The sequence below is a fragment of the Capsicum annuum genome, chromosome 5 (assembly GCF_002878395.1).
Source record: "Capsicum annuum cultivar UCD-10X-F1 chromosome 5, UCD10Xv1.1, whole genome shotgun sequence".
Classification (NCBI taxonomy): domain Eukaryota; kingdom Viridiplantae; phylum Streptophyta; class Magnoliopsida; order Solanales; family Solanaceae; genus Capsicum; species Capsicum annuum.
Window position 1 is genome coordinate 150,829,266 of NC_061115.1, and position 18,097 is coordinate 150,847,362.

An 18,097-nucleotide genomic window follows, 5' to 3' on the forward strand; every position below is an offset into this window, starting at 1 on the left:
AAATGCAGATTGAAGACGAAATCCATGAGAAACCCTACACTATAAGCAGAAGAGGTGGGGAGTACAATAATGAGCTTCCTAGCTCATTTATGAAACACTACACTAGGTTTATATGTATTTTAATGGGCCAGGTTCGATTAATCCAGTCCTTTTTATTATATTATTTTGGGTTGTAATTTTGGATAGGTTGGCCCATTCTTATTTTGACATTTGATTATTAATAAAACACAAATTAAACCAAAAAAAATCTATTCATGTTCCATAAATGTGCATAATTTGCTGCACCAGACAGTTTTAAAGAGCAAGCATTAATCCACACAAATTAGTAAAAGAAGGTTTGTCTCGATAGAACTAGCCCATATGACTTGTCCATTATTTAAACTGTTTCCTAAAGAGGACTCCTTCTTCTTGAACTTCAACAAAGTCAGAATTCCACTTTCTCTAATTTTTTCAAGAATAGTACAGCTACCCAAGGTCATACCAGCAGCTAATCCTCTCTGCTCATCATAATCTTTCAAAATGTTAACTGCTGTCTCTATAGGATTCTGAGCAACACCGTGAAATTTCTTGAACCCCGTGACATAAATGGTCACCGATTTTGGCCCCTCTGATCCCATTTCCTTGTTCATAATATGGAAGGATTCCTTAATACTTTATAGCTTCCACTATCAATTACCTGTTCATGCCATTTACAACAGCCACTTTAAACTTAACCAACCATTTCAATATGCATGACAAGTATATTAGTAAAAATTGAGTAAATAAATTAATAATGAGTCGTGCCATGTTCTTGTTACGTCTTGGATTTGTATAAACAATCATAAAGAGCAAAGCAACATCACAACATTTTAAGTCAAAATACTAAGAAAAAGTTAAGAAATATTCTCAGTGCTTATACAATAATTGACCAAAGAAAAAACCATGATAGCTACATGATTAAACATATATTCACCATTTTACTCTTTTCCCACTTATACAACAATGGTCACAAATTTTTTACATGATGAAACAGTTAATTCACAAGTACCTCTCATAATGAAAAGATTAAAATAATTCAAATGAACTAATTGTAATGTTCTTGGTTTGCATAAAATTATATATTAACCTTGTATTAGATGGTACTTTTACATAACCTATTCTAACAAAAAAATGGGTATAGCACACAATCACTGAAGGAGATTACCTCGACACAGATCGTCCTTTCAACCATGAATGAGGCTGAGAAGAGACAAACCTAGAAAGAGATCTTGCACACTTTGACCTAACACATAAATCTTTTTGTGTTTATTAAATTATCATAATTAAGGGCTTCATAGATTTTCAGATAAAATATAAAGGATATTCAATTAAGTAAATAACCTTTCCCAATGCATAAATGTAGACTAAAGAGAAGATATCACACATATCAATGCAGCAAAAGGTAAATCATGTAATAGTCATAATTCCTATTGATGCTAATTATAAATAAACAGATGTAAGAAACTAGAAATGACACAATAGTTCACTAGAGAAGTATAGCTTTATTAGTATGAACTGTCAAACTTGCAAATTCATCAGAATAACTACCAAAAGCTTGTAATATGTTTATTGTCAGTAACTTAGCAAAAATAGGGAAATTACCTTGAGATAGAGATTTAGAGGGAAAAGAGGGCACCGACACCCTCAAGATTTGATAATGGAGAAATATGGTCTTTTTTCTCACTTCTAAAGTTGATTATCTGAAATAGAACTTCATGTAGTGATAATTCCAATCTTGAGTGCAGAGCATCCCCCTTCTTAGGAGAACTCTATGTGATAACTGATAGTCAAAAAGGGAACACTACCTCTATTCAAAAATGTAAAAGCTGGAGCATTTGTAAAACTAGAAAGTAAAGAAATATAGTAAGTTAATACCTTCTAAATTAAGAATTTTGGAGTGAAGAGACTTGCTAGAATCTTTTTTTGTCTAGTGATCCACACTCAAAGTTACATACCAGTGTTCCCAGTAGTGATATTCAACTTTATTTGTGAAACATGGGGTCTATTTGTTTTTGACTTCATAGAAGGATAAAGAGTTTTGTATCATTTTGACATTCCACCAGAAAGTTTTGTTATCCAACAATAAATAAGTTGGAAAAAAGTCTTTTGAGTAAGAAATTATTAACAAAGATCATTTATTAAGTAATACATATCCTCTTTTGGTAGTAAAGAGTACGGCATAAATGATTTTTCTTTTTCGAAGGTCATTTATTACACGTGGGAAGGGCTCGTGCAGCTGCAATAGGATTTGAAAAAGGAATTCATGACTTTAAACCTGTTATTTGCATGAGGAAGAATGCACATATTTAAATATAAATAGAAAATAATAGTTAAAAATGTAAAATGAACAAAAATAATAGTGTACATGGCCAAATAGACAAGCATAGATCATGAACTTGATGTTTCCAACTGGGATGCTTCTTCACTCTATCAATGAATTGAGGAATCTTTTCAACTTCAGCAACACCATACATTACCTACTTAATTTAACATAAAAATAGGAAGAAACTAAAAGTTTGTATTAGTAAATATCAGCTACATCTTTGAATAGACTCACCAAGAAACAAAATTCCCTCCCACCAAAGGAAAGAAACGAAGTCTTCGCATAAGAAAAAATCACTTATTCCACTGATCTCACCTTAGATTGACATAATTTAAAACTCCAACTTCTTGTCGTGGTTTAATACATTATAATTGACATTGTTAAAAGTGCCAGAACAAAATTTACGAGGGCATAGAGTGAGTTTTAGCTTCCCAAATTTTTCTTTAAGAGACAAAATAAAACTAACACAACAAAACTAAAAATATCGAAAAGTGAAGTTGCTATTGCAAAATAAACATGACAGTCTATCTAGAATTATATAATTTACGAGGGCATATAGAGACCTTCTCTATTTTATTCTAGATCCCTTTGATAATCTCTGCTAGAGCCCGGTGTATTTGAGGGTCTACATAGGATATGATTAAATAATCTCCAATGACCTTCTCTATTTTATTCTATCATTCTATGGGCTATGTCTATTTTCAGCTTTATATGATCTTTACTAGCTTTGTTTAATCTTTGTATGATATTGTTTAGCTCATAAACCATTCCCATGAAACATCAAAAGGGACGAAGAAGCACACATTGTAAATAAAACAAGTAGAGAAAGACATAAGACCGTATTAATAATATTACCAGAAAGCTACAACGAAAAGTTATGTCCTTGTTTAGGATGTTGGAAAATGTCTTGTTCCTATTCTTTACTTTAAATGGTGTATGACCATAGAGGATCTCATAAATAAAGATACATGAATCTGAAACAAAAGAGTTTATAGAAGTAGAAGTGTGTGAAGCAATGTAAATCCCCTCTAATATCACTAAGAGCAAATCAAACAGATAATAATTCCAATGCTAATTTTGATTATTGTTAGGTTTATTCATTGAATATATCCCAAAGTACTACAATTAATTCCAATGTTAATATAATAGACTAAACTAAAATTCATAAAGTTGTTGCATGCAGATCTAAAGCCCACTAATCGATAGCACTGTTGTGGCTAGCTCTTGTGATTATTTCTTGAGATCAAATCGTTCTGAAGTACATCAAACAATAATGATTTCCTCTCGCTAGTAGAGATTATTTTCTTACACAAAAGCAAAGAAAGAAGTTATAAATATTAACATATCTTGAAGGAAAGCAAATTTGAGAGTTAGGAACCAAGAAACAATTTTATAGTATAGTAAATTTATGAGCAGTTTCGTTAATAGAACTTGCCATTGGTAGATTTTATTAGAAGGATTTCCAACATATATGTGATTTAGAGACAAAAAGGTTAACTTCTTGAACATAATTATTGGTTAAGTGATGTTTAGTTCTCCAAAAGACACATTCTAGGTAAGATCCATAATTTTTACTACAGACACGTAAAAGCTAACGTAACTTGTAACATGAATAGAGTATATATCTCATAAAACGTAAATTCTATTATAATTTACTTTACCGATGTTATGCATTCTTCAGTACCAATAAAGGAATTTGACTAAGAAATTGGTTCTACAACAAATGTTGGTGGTGGAGTGATCCTAGACCTTCTCCTTGTAGGTAGTGCTTTATAACCTGGAAAAATTGTCACTTTAATAGTATGAATAGATAATAAAAATTAGATGTAGAGGATTAAAGATAAAACAGAAGAAAGAAATATTATAATATATCACAAATAATAGTTTTCTTAATCATATTGATAGATATTTTATATGTTTCCCTTTTTACAATCCATTTACCACTTTTCAATATCATTTAATTACTTTGGATAAAAGTATGTAATGTACTAAGTAAGATATCATTATTCTTCAGCAGCAGAAGTTCATTAAGTTGGAAATTATTATGAATAGTAAATAAAACTATCCAAATTGAAGCATACCTGAGGTTTACTGGATGTCTTGAAAAGAAATCAAAGTCAGTTGTGCGACATACCCATCAGCCTGAAGTAGTATATATTCTGGTTTCAGATCCCTGTATATTATTCCTGTAACATGAGAATAAATCAAATAAGTATCAACCATTAGTCATACAAAACAGATGAACCCTCTATCTTTAGCTTGATAGGAAATATTAATATTCTTGATTTGCAGCCCTACAAAGAGAAATATATTAGTCTGACTATTTCTTTATATACTAGGGACTTTATGTGTGCTCCTTTTTTTACTATCAAAAAGCACTAATCTTTTACCTACTGGTCTGTACCTGTCTTTCCTCTGTAAATTATACAAATGTTTTAACACTTAATGTCGCCGTCTATATGCTTGCCATTGTGGGTCATGATAATAAGTAAACCATCCGTAAAGACTAATATATAATGTCACAATATTACAACATTATTGGCTACTAAAGCTTGCCATGTTATGTTCAGTTATTTTGGCAACCAAAGTTCAACCACAAAATGTGTCAAAGCTAATGGCCAATGCATCATTTTAGTTAAGTTGTGCATCCATTCTAGATAAAGAAAGTGTATCGATGCCACCTCTTTGACTCAGCAACAACAACCAACTCATCCGCAATCCACTTCTTCCCACTTGGAGGACTCACCACTGATGCAAATCACTGGATATGCATAATCTCTCTTTGTATTGTCTTGGCCAATTTCTTATTATCCATATCAACAATCACATGATCCATTGCATCATCATTTATATACACCTCAAACATTATCTCATCTTTACAAGGCACCACCATATTATACAACCTCGATATCAAATCTTGCTGACTTTTTAGCTCCGTCATAGCCAGTAAACCCTAACAAAATCTCCTCCCACTGGAATAAAATTTGAATATATTTTGTCCTTCTTTTAGTAACAATGGTGAATCTTCCGTTTCCCCAACACCCAATAAATTAAAATTCTTATTAAATAATGAGTCCCTCTTTATAAATTGACTTGCCCAAGCTAAAGCTAAGTTCTCATTCCCCATCTTCCCAGTAAATTAATTTATTACAAATATAATCAAGAAAGAAACACAAAATATCTCAACAGTATAATCCGATATCAATCTCGATCTTTAAATGTCAAGCTCAAGTTAAGGTTTCAAATCATGATCCGATTAGAAGTCTCAATGGCAGATTCTATAATTAAAGAGGAATTAAAGGGTGTTATGAAGGAATGATTGCTAACTCATATTAATCTCATTTCTCAAAGGACATCGATGCAGTCTTCAGATCGGATGGCAAGATACAACTTAAGTGGTTATTGAAGGATAAGGAGAGAGGTGTTGAGCGGCGGAGATAGATTAATCAAGGTCAACAAAGTCATTGATATCTTCTATGTCAAAATCCTGAAACTAGTAATGCTTAGTAAAGACAGGAGATAGGTGGTGCAGGAGGAAAAAGGGGAAAAAGAAAGAGAGTGTTTCACCATTATAGAAATATGTTTTTGGAATTGATTTCTCTACTTCTGATCAAACAACTAACATAACAATTGGTATATTCTTCAAAGTAGGGAGGTAAAATAAAACTAATGCAATAGCTTTTTTGTTTCAATAAGGTATAGCCATAGGTGAATCTATGGAAATGGTTTATCTAACCGTTTCTATAAGACACCCTATTGCAACGCTTATTGATCAATAAAAATGGTTATAGCACTAACTAGCTCTATTAAAATAATTATTTTTGCAATGGTAATAATCTGTAAGACCCCGCAAAATTATAAAGTTAACTCAGACCTTTAAAGCTTGTTAAGGGGTCCTAGACTTAGAAAATTTTAGTAAAGTATTCAAACTTAGTGTTATTTTAGCCTACGTAGGTTGGCAACCCTATTTCACGACCCTCATGACCTTCAAGTAGTAATTTTTAGGTTGAATCATGATCAAGAATGTCAGTGGGTGTGTCCGGACAAGTTTTATATTTTTTAGACTTTGTTTGGATCATATTTGAAAACTCAAACCAGTGGATCGATGTGATCTCAACGCACCGCATTAAGTCAGTAGTACTCTATCAGTTAGTGGAACTCAGTGAACTCAGTTCAGTTCAGTTAGACAGTATGATCAGTAATAGTTCAGTCCAGCCTAGTACAGTTTAGAAATTTGTCCAGTGTCTATTCAATTGGGAGTAGGATTAAGCACTAAGCAATCTCAGGGATAAGGGCATTACTGCCATTAGAGGGTTTGACCCTTAGTAGCAGCCACTATGTTATAAAACTACGTATCCAGCGTAGGTTGAGATATCTTCCTGCAAGGTTCAGCTTGTACATCTCATATGAGTTTTCCTGCCACTGAGGGTTGACCAAAAAGCTTCCTGTTAGAGAGGTTTAACTCACAATTTTCTTTACCTGTGGCACGGTAAGGATACCCTTCTAATTAGGATATAGGTTGGATCCCAATCTATTCACAAAGGGGTATACCGATTAGATAATTACCTCACACAGTCTTAGTATCATTCTTAAAAATAGAACTCTGTTTAGATCTACAAAAATCAGGACTATCAGACACAGTCACTCGTTCAGTATGGAACTCAGAGTAGTTCTACAGAATAAGGACTATCAAATACAATTACTCAGTTAGCAGTAATACGATATTAGTAAACTGAAATATAATTAAATTAGTTATTTTGAATGCAGTATCCAATGTTACCATGACCTCAGTTCTAGTTTATGTATCTTATGCATGTACTCTCATTCAGTTATACTCATGTTATTCTATCAATATTGTTCATACATATGAACCTAGTCATCTCAGCCTACCTCACTTCGCATACTAGTACATTTAAAATACTAACGCATACCTTTTTTTTCTCTATGATTTCTTATATTATAGGTTCAAACACACGGGCTCCCGATCATACTTAGCAGCCCGATCTATCAGCAGCAGAGTAGTGGTGAGTCTTTATTATTTGAGGAAAAATTTATTATTCTAGTATTTCAGAACTTAGTTTATTTCAGTAGTCAGAGTTAGTTAGGGACTTGTCCCATCAACTCCTTGTTCAGACAGTAAAGGCTTTTCAGACTAGAGTATTTATAGATAAATATTTAGTTTTTGTATTGATGTACCATACTCAGTATTTATTTATAGTTTTGACCCTTATGGAAAGTTTACACCTAATTACATTATTATTATTTAGTTATTGCAGCAGGTACCAATCATAGGTTAGCTTGTGGTCCTTAGGGATTATGAGCACCGTGTAGAATCTGGGGTAAAGACCCGGGATATTACAAACTTTGTATCAGAGCTTAAGATTCAATAGAGTCCTATGAAGTATAAAATTTGCTTCTAGTAGAGTGATGTTTATGGGTATATAGCTCACCACACTCATGGACAAGAGGCTATTAGATGTTTTAGGAAAGTTTCCCTTCTTTTAGTATTCATTTCATGTGAGAGAGCATGATCTTAAGTTAAACTCTCAGCCTAATTCACCTCTTCGTTATTCTTCCAGAACATGGGAAGAAGCTAAAAAAATAAATAATGAAAACCATCCATCCCCTACTTGCGTTCAGGCAGATCCCCCGAATGAGTCTATTCCTTATGCTGAATTTAGGGCTGCTTTCACTGCCTTAACTCATTCAATAGTTTCTCTAAGCAATTAGTTGGTTGTTATACTATCTAGGCTTATGGCCCATGCTCCACAGAGTATGGAGAAGAGGCATAGCAAAAAGGAGAAAATAAGAGAGCTCGAATATATAGCTGCAGCTTCACCTAGCCTAAGTTAGTGCTCCCATGCCAAAATTTAGAGACTACAATAGAGAAAGGGTGTCAGGCCCTAAACCTCTAGGTAGTGTTAGCAGTGCCCGAACAAATCCTCTCTGCCATAAGTGTGGCAGAAACGATAAGGGTATCTGCAGAGCTGGCAGTGACTTATGTTTTGAATTTGGCAAGCCACGCCACTAGGACAGAGAGTATCCTCTGGTGGGTTTCTAGAGTCTGCATAAATATCTCTTAGCTAATTCTATCACCTAAATCGGTAGGGTTCCACTTCCAGTGCCACCAGTGGGCGACGTCCACATAGACTCTATGCACTTCAGTCCCAACGGGATCAAGAAAGTTCTCCTGATGTGGTCATTGGTATGTTACTAGTTTATCATTTGCATGTTTATTCTTTGCTAGATCCAGGAGTTTCTTTGTCTTTTATAACTCCTTATATAATTGTTTACTTTGAAGTCAGTCCTAAAATTCTAGTAGAGCCTTTCTCAGTCTCTACCATAGTGGGTAAATCTATCATACCCCTACGAGTATACAGTAACTATCTAGTTATGGTATCTTAGAAAGTTACTTCAGTAGACTTAGTCGAATTAGAGATGAGCGATTTTGATGTCTTTTTGAGCATGGATTGGCTTCATTCCTTCTATCCCTCAATCGACTGCAAACACAGAATTATCTAGTTTTAGTATTTTAATGCCCCAAGTCTGTGCCCCGGATGCTATAGGATGCTCATAATCCCAATGGACCACACGCTAACCCATGATTGGTACCTTCTATAATAACTGAATAGACACTGGACTGATTTATAAATTGTACTAGGATGGACTGAACTATTACTGATCGTACTGTCTAACTAAACTAAACTGAGTTCACTGAGTTCCTTAACTGATAGAGTACTACTGAATTCTGTTAACTAATGGAATACTATAGATTTTTATTGACTAGCTAGATTTACTGAGGTCTGAACTGAATATTGAACAGTAACTGTGACTGATTACTGAGGCTACTATTTATGACACTATTGAGACTATTCTGTAACTACCACATCTCTAGGTAAACTACTATGTTTTCGAGTAATGGATACCCCCAAGACTTGATTGCATGAAAAATAAATCATAGCATAAACTTGAAAGGCATAGCCATATGCACTTGATCATTACTCATTCATAGAGAAATTCCATCAAAAACTTGCATGGTATAACTTGCATATAAGCTAACATGACATGATTGTTTTCCCTTTTTCTTTGTTTACATGAGCAGTTTATCAAACACTTGGAGGACATAATCCATGCACATAACACTAACCTCTTATGGGCACCATAATTCAAATCCCCCTTTACATATTTCAAGAGTTTAGCATGGATTTACATGATTCTATACATATATCAAAATAACTCCACATAAAACTTATAACAAAACATGTATTAGAAACCCAATTATTCATTATAATCATGAATATAATCAAACACAACATAAAATTCATGTAAGTAATACACTTGAGGTTTTAAAAATTGATTCTTAAACTCCGAGGGTAGAAGGGAACCTTTAATGAACACTTGACATACCTTATCAATTAAATTCTAAAAGATTGCTGGTAAGTTCTTGAGCCTTGAATTTAATTTAAAATCTCCTAAGGTTTTTTCTTGAGAGCAACTTGTGAAGAATGAATAATTTTTGCTCTTATAAGGGTTTAATTTGTGTTTTAGGGCTGATAGATGTAGGAAAAAGAACCAACTACCCAAGAGGATGTGACTTTTTAATGACTGAAAATTGACCTAGTGATGTGTAGACCAACGTGCTACGTTGTTTGCATCAACACAATGCCCATTACGTCGCATCGAGTCCACATCGGTTCACTAGAATTGGTACTGGGAGATGGATTAAAATATACATCAATGTGATGAGTGATGTGGCACGTTGAGATTGAATCTATCCATTTGTTTGATCTTTCAAATGTGATCCAAATGAAGTTTGAAAAATCCAAAACTTATCCGGGAACACCCACTGACATTCCTAATCATAATTCAACCTAAAAATTATTACTTTAATGTCATGTGGGTTATGAAATAGATTTGCCAACCTATGAAGGCTAAAATAACACTAAGTCTGAATACTTAGCTAAAATTTTCTAAGTTTGGGACCCCTAAACAAGCTTTAAAGGACAGTGTTTAAGCTTAGGATTTAGCGGGTTCTTATAATATATACCCCCTGGGAACATTCATTCTCTAATGAGACTGACTGAGCTGAGACTATAGATAAATTGGATTTAGATATAGGATGTGCACAACTGTAACATGATTTCATGACTGACACTACTGATATGCTGAAATTTCGTACTGAGCATGCATATCTGATGCATGAGTATATAGCTGAACAAAATTTGTGAATGCATGACTGAAATTGCTGATAAGCTGAATTTCTCATGCTGAACATGTATATTTGATGCATGAGTACATAACTAAAAAATACAGTGGTAACTAATACCAAGTCTATAATATAAATATAAGCATGGAATTTAGAGGTATGTAGTTCACCTCTCATTACTGGAAAGACTTCCAAAAGGGTCTTAGTACCCAAGTCCACCTTAGTACAACCTTTCACCCTCATACAGATAGTCAGGAAGAAAGGACAATTCAGACTTTAGAGGATATGCTACGAGCCTATGAGATAGACTTTAAAGGTAGTTGGGATGACAACTTACCTTTGATTGAGTTCACATATAACAATAACTATCATTTCGGCATTCATATGGATCTATTTGAGGCACTCTCTGAGAGGAGATATGGGTTTCCCAATGGTTGGTTTGAAGTGGGAGAGGCCACAGTGGTAGGGCCCAAATTAGTGTTTGACACCTTATAGAAAGTTTAGTTGATCAAGGCAAGGCTAAATACTACTCAAAGCCTACAAAATTTGTATGTAGATGTACGGAGAAAGGATCTTATGTTCAAGATTGGTAATTATATGTATTTGAAAATATATCTTATGAAAAGAGTGAAGAGGTTTGGAAAGAAGGTGAAACTCAGTGCTCGATATGTCGGTCCTTACCAGATTCTCAACTATTTTAGAAAGGTAGCTTAAGTTGCCTTCAGATTTAGCTTTAGTCCATTTAGTGTTTCATGTACCCTTGCTAAATAAATGCATAGGTTACCCATTAGTTGTAGTCCCTGTAGGGAGTATATATGTTCAGAACAACTTCTCTAATGAGGATATTCCAGTTGAAATCCTTGAATCAGCTAATAGTGCTAAATACATTGAATCAGCCTTAGGAATAAAGAGGTCCCTCTAGTGAAAGTTCCTTGGAGGCATCAGTCAGTTGAAGGAGCTACTTGGGAATCAAAGGCAGATATACGGACTAAGTATCCCCACCTCTTCTCCGAAAAATTAAACTAAACCCAAGGTAATAGTTTTCCCTTGAACTTATTAAATTCCATGCTCAAATTTCCCTTATAGACTTGGTATCAGTTACCATTGCATTTTTCAGTTATGTATTCGTGCTTCAGATATGCATGTTTAGCATGAGAAACTCATCTTATCAGCACTTCTAGTCATGCATTCACAAATTTTGTTTACCCATGTACTCATGCATCAGATATGCATATTAAATACAAAATTTCAGCATATCAGAAGTTCGGTCATGAAATAATGTTACATTTGTGTACGTCTTGTATCTAAATCCAATCTATCGGTATTCTCAGCTTAGTCAGCCTCATTCGAGGAAGAATGTTCCCAAGGGGTAGATATTGTAAGACCTCACAAAATCCAAATCTTAACTCAGACCTTTAAAGCTTTTTAGCTAAGTATTCAGGCTTAGTATTATTTTAGCCTTCCTAGGTTGGAAACTCTATTTCACGACCCTCATGACATTAAAGAAGTTGAATACATTAAAGCGTCAACTAATAGTGCTAAATACATTGAATCAGCCTATTGGTCCTACTAAAGCAGTGGTCACTGAGTTTAGCAGTTTTCTTGGCACTTTGGCAAAGAATGGGACATTTTATCTGCTTAATCTTAGTTGGACAAAGTTGAAGACACATGATGATATGTGGAGCTATATCCAGGTTCAAAGTTATCACTATTCTGATTTCTGGTTCAATTCATTTCATAGTTATTGCATTAACCAAATTACACCAAATTATAGGAGAAATATGAAATTCCTGAAAATGGAAAAAAATGGACTATGAAAGAAATTGATTCTTCTTTTAGAGGGTACAAGTCCAAGTTTAAGGAATACCACTATTATGACTACCACAATGATGAAATTCAAATTGCTAATTGGCCTAAACCTGTTCCAGAACCTGTATTTGCGGATTTGCTTCAATATTAGAACTCCTAAGAGGCTAAGGTATGATATGAATATGTTCAATTATTACTTTGTTCCATAATCACTACTTCAATTTATTTTTTAAAAGTGATCTCTACCAATTGCATTGCAGGATAAGTCCGATGCTGACAAACAGAATCAAAAAATATGGAAGTATCCTCACACTGTTGGAAGAACAAATTTTACTCTAATCTACGAGGTTTGATGTTCATTTAGATTTGTTACTATGAACTTGATGACTTGAAATTTTTTTTAATGTTGACTTACGTGTAACTAGGAATAAAAGAATGAAAATTCTTGTGCTCTTTCAAACAAAGAATTCTTTGTGGATACTAGAAAAAAGAAATCTGACCGAGTGTACAAGGATTCATCCAAAGATATTACAAATAAAATAGTATAAAATTTTGTAATTCAAAATTGATCAAGAGTATTTGTTCTTTATTAAATATTGAATCAACTTAATTTAGCTGATTGTTTTGGATTTGACTTATAGGTTGAAATGGAGAGAGTAAAAACTCAAGAAAGTGAAGATGATAGCCAATCAGTTGATGCATTCACAACAATTATGGGTCCTGATCATTCAGGTCGAGTATGACTATATGGACGTGGGGTAACCAAGTCTTTTTTTAAATAAAAAGAAATTGATTCTAGACCATTTTCAAATATTATTGTGGATGAACCGATGAAAAAGAGAATGGATGAACTGGAAGAGAGGATACAACAACGAATGCAGGCTCAAAGAGATGCCATTGAATGAGATGTTACAATGAACATCATTTCACAGTTACAACATCAAAATCTAAGATCAACACATGATCCTAATGTGCTAAGATTCAATTCTCGTTCGTCGAGGAAAGAGGCTTCTGTTCAAAAAATCAATCGTCCATTTATTGGGAGTAACAATGAAGGTCTGTCTTCTTTTCTTCTTCTTCTGGCCCTTTTTTTTTATTCTTCTTATTTTTTTAGCATGAGATTTTTTGTATTTCGCAGGAGGACTGTTGAATGTTATTTTGTCCATGAAATACCTTGTGAAATGTGGATGTGGAGTTTTGAAATTTCTGTTATGGCTAAATAGTTAGGATTTTGAATTGCAAATTACTATGCATGTTATAGAATGGTGCTATTGATGTCAAACTCATCATGGTATAATGTCAAACTACTATGCATTTTACATTCTAAATTCTTAAAGAATGTAACTTAAGCATCACTGTTAACGTTTCTAGAGATAGGGTTATCCAATAATGTAATTTAGGAAAAACCATGAAAACCTGATAAAGCTGATATTGGACTAATTTCTCTTTACATACATGGAATGACACTTGTTTTCTTATTTCTTGAATTTAAGTTCCAAGGAATGCTTGCATGAATTATTGAGATGTTAAGTCCCCATAGTTTTATCTTCTAGAATGATCCTACTTGCCCGTGTTGATTTGATGGTAGAGGATGGGTTTCTGCAGTGTTTTGTTTTTCTGTGAAACTGTGCAAAGTCATTCATCTCACTTAGGCATTAGAAGGGCCTTGAATACAATGTAATTTTGGCCAGTCGCTGCATATCATCTTTGTTAAGAGCACGGAATTGTTTCCTCAACAACTCATGTAATAGATTGGTCTTTTCTCTATCAATTTTAATAAATAAAAATTCAAGTATGAATTAACCAAGATAAACAGATTATAAATAAAAGTTAATCTATCTTAAAAAGGATTATTAGTGTGTGTTTTAATCTTGTTTTTCTTTTTTGTTTCTGTTTGTTTCCAAGTCATTCTTTAAGAACTCGACAAAGTCGAAAGTTATTTCTGTACATAAACACACTGGTGTTTTATTTTATTTAGGTAATTCTGGAAAAAGTAATTACGATTCATCTTCATTAATGTGATTGCATCCAAAATGGTTATTTGGTATTTACGGTATGGATCCTAACTTGTTAAAGCAGTTAGAAGATGCCAATAAAAGCCTGTGTTAGCCAAGAGGTTCTTCTTGAACTGGATTGTGTTATTCCTTTCTCTTTTTTTTTTTTTTGTTTTTGTTTCTTGATTTAGTTTTCATGAATTATATTTCTTTTACTAGTGTGTATAAATAATTTATTCATTTGCTATTAAAATTGTTTATGCTCTATTTATAGGTGTTCTCCTATGTTCTAATTGAAAATTAAATATGTTGCCATATAAGTACTAATTGAGATTTTTTTTTATAGATGTTTAAAATGAAGGAGGAGAAGAAGAAAGTGATGAAGAAATTAATCTTACTTGAGAAAAAATTTGAATTCTTGATAGTTATTTTAGTATCGATCTTTTTGATATTGAATTTTGTGAAACTTATCACCACTCGAAGTTTATACTTTATGAAAAAACTAAGGGCCGTTTGACTTTGTCATTTTTCTTTTGTATTTAGATTACGAGTTTGTTAAATATTTTAATTTGAATTATTAATGAAAGATTTTGTTGTGATGTATATATATAATTTTTTATAATATAATTCTCTCTCTTTGTATATATCAATTGGTATTTAAACTAGCTACAATAATAGGTGGCAAAAAAATATTGCAAGAATCGTTGCATTAGGTTTTAAAACCGTTGCCATAGGTAGTGAAAAACCATTGCAAAATAACAATAATTGTTGCAATAGGGCTATTGCAACGCTTTTTTGTCATTGTAATAGAATCTATTGCAATGGTTCTTCACTGTTGCAATAGAGTCTATTGCAACATCTCCCAACTGTTGCAATAAAATCTATTGCAACGGTTTCAAACCGTTGCAATAGATTGTACTGCAACAATCACGAACCGTTGCAATAGAAATTTTGAACCGTTTCAATAGGAGTTGTAGAAACCGTTGCAATAGAAATTTTGAACCGTTTCAATCGATGCACCTATTGTAACGGTTTTTGTAACCGTTGCAAATGTCGTTGCTATAGGCCTATCCCAACGGCCACATACGCAACGCCTATAAATTTGCTGCGGTAGCTCTATAGCAATGCTTTTTATACCTATCGCAACAAATTTTGAGCTGTTACCATAGGGGTAATTTTTGGTAGTGAGAGTTAAAACAACTATATAGTGAAGATCCATTAAATGGATGAAAAAAACATAAAACTACTATAAAAATTGAACTAGTAAATAAAGATAGCATAATAACTCAAAAATCATTAACATATAATTTTGAGGATTTAAAGGTATTTAAAATACACATAGATGAACTATTAGAAAAAACAATATATACAGAAAAGTAATAGTAAACACACTAGCCCAACTTTAATAGTAAATAAACATAGTGAACAAAAAAGAGGGAAAAGTAGGATGATTATTGACTATAGAAACCGAAATGCAAAAACTATAACATATAATTACCCAATACCAAACAAGATATTAAAAATAAGACAAATACAAGGATATAACTATTTAGCAAGTTTGTTTGTAAGTCAAGATTTTATCACTTAAAATTAGAAGAAGAATCTAAAAAGCTAACTGCATTAATAGTACCACAAGGCTTTTATGAATGGAATGTACTACCATTTGAATATAAAAATGAACCAGAAAGGTATCAATATTTTATGGATAGCTATTTTAAACAATTACGTAATTGTATTGTATACTTGAACGATATATTATTATATTCAAAAACTAAAGAGGAACATCTAAAATTATTAGAACAATTTATAAATATAATAGAAAATTCAGGAATAAGCCTAAGTGATGAAAGGTAGAAATAATGAAAAACCAGATAGAATTCTTAGGAATAGAAATAGATAAAAATGGAGTAAAAATGCAACAACATATAGTACAAAGATGATAAATTCAAAAGAAGAGTTAGATAAAAAAGGAAATTACAATCATTCTTAGGATTAGTAAACCAAATAAGAAAATATATACCAAAACTAGTAGGAAATTTAAAACTACTATAGAAAAAATTTAAAAAGGATGTAGAATATAATTACAATGAAAAAGATAAAAACCAAGTACAAATAATTAAAATACTTTGTAAAAAACTACCTAAATTACAATTTTCAGATGAAAACAAGAATTTAATATATATATATATATATATATATATATACAGTAAAAGCAGATGCAAGTGAATACAGCTACAGAGGAGTACTCAGATACAAATATGAGAATGAAAAAATAGAACATCATTGTAGGTATTATTCTGGAACATTTAATGAAACAGAAATATGTTCATTATATAAATGTTTATTAGCATTTGAACCATATATAATATATAATAAATTTATTGAGAGAATAGATAATACACAGGTACAATGGTGGCTAACTAAGAAAATACAAAATTCAGTTACAACAAAAGAAATACAGAGATTTGTATTAAACATATTAAATTTTACATTTATAGTTGAAATAATTAGTACTGACAAGAATGTTATTGTAGACTACATATCAAGACAAAGCTACACAGACTGATATAATAGAAAAAAGATACACTAGAAGAAATACTCAAAACCCTAACTACACTTTCACTAAAAGTGGACAGTATGGACAATGAGGTAGAAAAACTAAAGACTAATGAAGATAAACTGAATTCTAAAGTTATAAGTCAGCAACATAACTATAAAAATGTAGAGCTAAGTTGATCGGAAGACATAAAAAATCTAGAGCTAAAAGGAGATGTTGGGATACTCCATAAAACCCATAACCTTTATCAATTTACAGCTACAGGTACAAGCAAATGAGTTAATAAATAAGGACGGAACCTGAACAAGATATTTGATAAACCATTTATACCAAAAATACAAAAAGACCTTTTATCCGTACCTCCACAAACTACTACATATTTAGAAAGTCTAAACCAAGATAAAAAAGCCTATAACCATATAACCAGATCATATATAGAATATATCCATAAAATATAAACTTACCTAAACCTCAAACCCTGAGCCAGAAATATCCAAGAACCAAACCAAGACTATATAACCCAAAAATTACAAGGATACAACAAACTACTTGCACTCCCAAAGACCAGTGCAAACCTAGTTAAAACTTGTTTCAGTTACGGATTACTTAATACCGTATATATCCAAGATGGAAGTGAATTATCAACTATATCAGAAATATACAAAGCATTTATAAACTACAAAAAGATAACCAAAGGAAATTTATTTTTCATAAAGTTTTATAATATGCCAGCAGAAATATTATATGATGAAAACAATCCAGTTATACAAGTTTTAAAAATTGGATTGACCAGAAATATGATCATACCAGAAGATATTGGACAACAACCAGAAATAAATAAAGTAGAGATACCAGATTTCTACATAAACAAGCAAATTATTGGAATATCTACGATTATTCAAGAACTAGTAAATAATTATCTCAAAGGAAACCCGATATGGAGCTATTATTCAAGAGATCAGTTAATGATTTATTCAAATTCGAGAGAACTAAGACAGTCAGTTATGGAAGAAGTCCAGAGGTGGATAATGACATTACTTAACCCAGAAAGACAACCAACTATAATAAACGGAGGAAACTCAACCAAGAAGATAAGGATGAAAAAATAATTTGAAGTCTTTCTGCTAATTTTTTTGCCAGTTGAATGAACACCACCTTTTTGGAGGTCTTTAATCTTACTGAATGCAGAG

The 18,097-nt window shown here is 32.4% G+C and overlaps 1 protein-coding gene across 1 annotated transcript; it reads right to left on the reverse strand.

Moving 5' to 3' along the window:
* Positions 1-308: 308 nt before the first annotated feature.
* On the reverse strand, positions 309-617 carry LOC107871768. Its single transcript, XM_016718653.2, has one exon. The coding sequence runs from the start codon at positions 615-617 to the stop codon at positions 309-311; it is 309 nt and encodes a 102-aa protein (XP_016574139.2).
* Positions 618-18,097: the final 17,480 nt, after the last annotated feature.